At 32.7% G+C, this 4,991-nt stretch overlaps 1 protein-coding gene across 6 annotated transcripts; it reads left to right on the forward strand.

Annotated features, from left to right (window-relative positions):
• Positions 1-1,119: 1,119 nt before the first annotated feature.
• On the forward strand, positions 1,120-3,952 carry LOC127076262 (mitochondrial inner membrane protease ATP23). Of its 6 annotated transcripts, none has more exons than XR_007786785.1 (4): positions 1,120-1,335; positions 1,687-2,321; positions 2,880-2,978; positions 3,080-3,952. XR_007786785.1 is itself a non-coding variant. In XM_051017866.1 (3 exons), exon 2 carries the CDS (start codon positions 1,708-1,710, stop codon positions 2,272-2,274), a length of 567 nt encoding a protein of 188 aa, XP_050873823.1. In that variant the 5' UTR covers positions 1,121-1,335; positions 1,687-1,707; the 3' UTR covers positions 2,275-2,321; positions 3,080-3,952. The 6 variants fall into 6 exon arrangements, 4 of the variants coding, with proteins under 4 accessions (XP_050873822.1, XP_050873823.1, XP_050873821.1 ...); XR_007786786.1 differs by lacking the exon at positions 2,880-2,978 and having other exon boundaries at positions 1,121-1,335; positions 3,080-3,355; positions 3,617-3,952; XM_051017866.1 differs by lacking the exon at positions 2,880-2,978 and having other exon boundaries at positions 1,121-1,335.
• The last annotated feature ends 1,039 nt before the right edge of the window (positions 3,953-4,991 follow it).

Genomic DNA, 4,991 nt, shown 5'->3' on the forward strand with positions numbered 1-4,991 from the left:
GAGATCCTCAGTAACAGACTCCTAATCACGATCTCTGGTCCATCCAACAACTCTAGTTCCTCTAAGTCGAGTAATGCGGGGTGCACGAAACTAACAACCGCAAACCACCTCTTTTGAGAACCGATCAACGCTACTCTCCTGGCACAAAGATGCAAATCCTTTATGTCACCTTGCTTGAGTTGTAGCCGCAACAACATTAGCTCTATCACGCTACCGAGAAGCAATCGTGTTATCACAGAAAAAATAATTCATAAATAATTAACCTACCGGATTTTCCACAAAAAATCCGAAAAAAACCATCATTTTATCATTTTTTTTGAAAAAATAGATAAAAAATCATACATATTTCTGCATTTTTTTAAATAATCGACAATTGGTGTGCATTGCTTTCGATTTTTTTCAAAAAAACCGATAAAATATATGTATTTTTACTAGTTTTTTCATAATATTCAAGGAAAAAACACCATTATATATATATATATATATATATATATATATATATATATATATATATATATATATATATATATATATATATATATATATATATATATATATATATATATATATATATATATATATATATATATATATATATATATATATATAAGCCGATGAAAATTCATATATATTTTCATATTTTTTGAAATAATCGATAATATATATGCATTATTTTCGGTTTTTTTACATAAAATCCTATAAAAATATATCCGTTTTTATCGGCTTTTTCATAAAATGCAGTAATAGCTATGCATTTTTACCCATTTTTTTTTAAAATGAGGTAAAAATACAACATATGAGTTTTAATTTCCTTTTCCTTTGAAAAACGTAATAAAAATGCATGATTTCATACTTAAACTACTACTTACTTGTTACAAAATTCAAAAAATACGGTAGAGCTTTGAGAAATCCAGTAATCTCCAGAGTTTTTTTTAAAAATTTGATGTCTTCTAATATCTTTTGTAGAATGAATTATAATATTGGATAAGACTAACAAGACAAAAGCATATGGTGTGGGGGTGTGAGGTCAAAGTGGGAGGTCTCACGATAAAACCTCATAAAGTAACTGAATATATCCTGTGTATAGTAAAAACCCAAGCCCAATATCTCATGGCCCATGTTCATAGTGCTTCTTCACCCTAGGAATCTAAATCAATGAACGAAAACTGGAGTTTCAACTGCACTAACTTCTCCGCCATAGTCTTCCTTGCTGTATCCGATCGTTGGCCGCGTCATCTCCATTTCCCCTGCTTTAACCGATCATTCTTCTCCTTCGAACGCGGCCTAGGGCATAAGCACTGCTTTACTCAAAAGAAAGAGAAGCATATGATTAAGGTGAACAAACTTCATTTTATTTTTACTACAATAATATTATTGCAACTTAATTTATCTTCAGTTTAATAACATAAGTAATTGTAGCTATATATCTTTTGTAAGTGCTTTGATTGTAAATTTTCCAATGTTTTTTTTTGTAAATATGTTTAAATTTTCCAATTTGCTAAAGGACATTAAATTTGATTATACTACCATTTTGAAGGTTAAATACTAGTATATATGTTGCCGTGTTAGTGATGGTATGATATCAATGCGTTTGATTGTCACCGTCGGTGTTGTGTCAGGTATCCGTTTTGATTGTCAGTGTCGGTGTTGTGTCAGGTATCTGTCTTATTATTTTGAAATTTGAAGCATTATTAGTTTTAAATAACAATGGACCTGGACAAGCTGAGACGCGGTGACGCTGCCCTCGACAAATGTTTAAAGGACTGCGAGCGCATGATTCAAAAGAGTCTCAACAATCCATTGGTGAAGACCTTGAGGGAACGGATGGAGAAAGCCGGGTGTCCTGTTAAAGACAATTTCTTCAAAGCTACGATCTGTTTAAATTCTTATGGTGGTGTTTTTACACCTGGCAAGGGGATAACCGTGTGCGGAAATAAGAAACAAAATCAAGACAATGTTACGCAGGTGATAATTCATGAGCTAATTCACGCGTTTGATGACTGTCGAGTGGCTAACATGGATTGGACTAACTGTGCTCACCATGCTTGTAGTGAGATAAGAGCTGGTCATTTAAGTGGTGATTGTCATTATAAACGGGAACTTTTGCGAGGTTTTTTGAGAATAAAAGGGCACGAACAAGAATGCATCAAAAGAAGAGTCATGAAATCATTGGCTGCAAATCCTTTTTGCGCTGGTTCGACTGCTAAGGATTCTATGGATGCTGTATGGAATACTTGTTATAACGATACAGCGCCATTTGATAAAGCTCCTTAAAGTTTTTGCAACCACTGTTTCCATTCTTTGGCTTCATAATTTCTAAGGTGAGATCTTTTAACTTAATTTCTTATTGGTTTTGGCTTGCCATCTATGTATAATGAAGAACACTTGTATTGTAGATTGAATCCAACATTGATTGGTTGTTACTGGACTATGATATAGCAGCCATTGTGGGGGTTCTCAACATTATTTATACCTATATTCAACTATTGCAAATTCAAGTTCTTAACTATATGTAGAGAAGTGACGAATTCAAGTTCCTTTATAAAGTTCCATTTTAAAAAAATATATATTCATGTTCTTAACGTAGTAATTAAGTAAGCTGTATTTTTTAGACTTATCTTTCATCTTCAATCATATAAATTTCCTTTATCCATTTCTTTTATAAATGTGTGGATCAAATAGGATAAAACTAACTTATACCTTGTAAAAAAACTAACACATACACATTAGTTAAACCGATGAAAATACTCTTGAAGTGTAATTCAAGCTTAACTGGTGAAATTAGTTAAGTTATTTTTTGCACAAGTAACAATTTAAGTTGGTTAGTATACTGGAACAGAAGATGATAATAGGTTGAAGGTGACCATAAATGATAATAGGTTGAAGGTGACCATCGTGATAGAGTTTATGACACGTTGGAAGAAGTCTCTTGGTGATTAAAGAGAGGGTACCTGCAAAATTATCATTTCAATGTTTAAGTAAGTGTTTGAAAGAGATAGAACAATACAAATGTGAATGAGAATAATACTTTGACGTTAGTCATGGTCACACTTACATATGAGAGTTATAACTCTTCTAGGTTGGCCTAACGTGGATTGCGGACAATCGTTGGATGAAGATCAACGGTGGAGATGAAGATGAAATACGTGCTCTGACTTGATGTCCTAGAGCAAATGATAGTGTATGGTGTACAAAATTGAGCTTGATCGGCCAACCGCCTCCTGGGAGAACTGGTTGTTGCCACACTCCTCGCTCGGAGATACAAGTCGGATTGGTGGACCCTTATTTATAACTTTAGATTCATTATGGACCATAGAAAAACAGTGGTGCACTCAAAACCGTACAAAAATTATCGGTAAATTCTCAACCTTTTAATTTTCACTCTTTTATAACTATCGGGTTTTTCACTCATGGACGAAATATTTGGTAACTTCCTGATGTTTTCAAAAATTTGGTATTAAGCATACATTCTGGATATTTTGAAAAATACGGTGCGCCGCATTTTTCATATATACTACCAGATTTTTAAGATTGTTCTACCAGATATTTTGTCCAATTTTTTTCTTAAATTCTCACAAGGACAGCATGGGTATTATTGAAATAAAAGGGATTCCAGGTATAACCGGGGGTGGAAGGATAAAACTTCATGCAAATGAATGTATATATAAACATTATTAGGTGATTACTTTGGCTTTCTCTCTTTCTTTTCTATGTGTGTATAGTTCTAGCAAGTGGTGTCAAAATTTGGTTCCACATGCTTTTAGGGTGGAATTGTCACAATTTTATGTTATGTGCTTAATAGGAGTCCAACAAAAAAAAATAGACGTGGACCTAGAGGTAATATGGTCAAGTCACATTCTATTTGTTAAGCATTTGTCAAGCATTTGAGGATCTTTGAATCTTTATGTTTCAAACACATATCAAAGCAAAGAAAGAAGAAACTTGAATATAATCTTTGAATCTTTATGTTTCAAACACATATCAAAGCAAAGAAAGAAGAAACTTGAATATAAGAGTGAAGTGATGATTATTGTACGGTACCACACTACATGTTCATACAAGTTGTACAATTTGGTGACCTAGAGGATTATTGTGAATATAGGCGTTATAATCAATGAGAAATAATATTAGAATTGACATAGTCAGGTGTACTATTTATTTTCCATGATTACCAAAGGGAGCCTCGTATACATGAAATATGCATTGTAGAAGAAGAGAAAGTATAAGATCTTAAAGGATTATATTCCCAATTAGAAGTCTCCAAGAATATGTTGTTGTTCCAAATCAGATGATCACACCAAAGGAAAACCTAGTGCACCTAACCTTATTTGTTGGTGTTGAGTCGCTAAATTATGTAGAAGCAACTACATCCTTTGTGTTGATGACTGCTAGAAAGAAGTGACATATTGCAATTGAGGTTGTAAAGAATAATCAAATGTAGAATCTAGTCTCCTTACTAGTAAATAAGTGACATATTGCAATTAAATGGGTCTATAAAGTGAATAAGCTTCTAATGGTTCCATTGCCAAATATAAAGGCAAGACTTATTGCAAAGGAATCCTTACAAAAGTTTGGCCTTGAATTCATAAAACTTTTTACACCAGTGGCCAGAATTGAGACAATCATATAAATGGTAGATGTGACTAATTTCTTGCAATGGAATCTTATTTAACTATATGTAAAGTATGTGTTTCTCATTGGTTGGCTTGAGGAGAAAGTGTATATTTAATAAACCCAAAGATTCATTGTGAAATGTGAAGAAGATAAGGAATCAAAGTTTAATAAGTCTATATATGGCATGAAGCAAGCTTTTGGAGCCTGAAACAAGAGGATTTATGATTTCTCGAAGAAGATTCACCATTCCAAGTATACAGTTGAACATATAACATATGTAAAAGGATTCGATCAAGATAACTTCAACATAATGCTACTATATGTGAATGATCTATTTATCACAAGAAGTAAATACTAGGATATTGAGAATCTAAAAT

Source organism: Lathyrus oleraceus, chromosome 4, assembly GCF_024323335.1.
Source record: "Lathyrus oleraceus cultivar Zhongwan6 chromosome 4, CAAS_Psat_ZW6_1.0, whole genome shotgun sequence".
Classification (NCBI taxonomy): domain Eukaryota; kingdom Viridiplantae; phylum Streptophyta; class Magnoliopsida; order Fabales; family Fabaceae; genus Lathyrus; species Lathyrus oleraceus.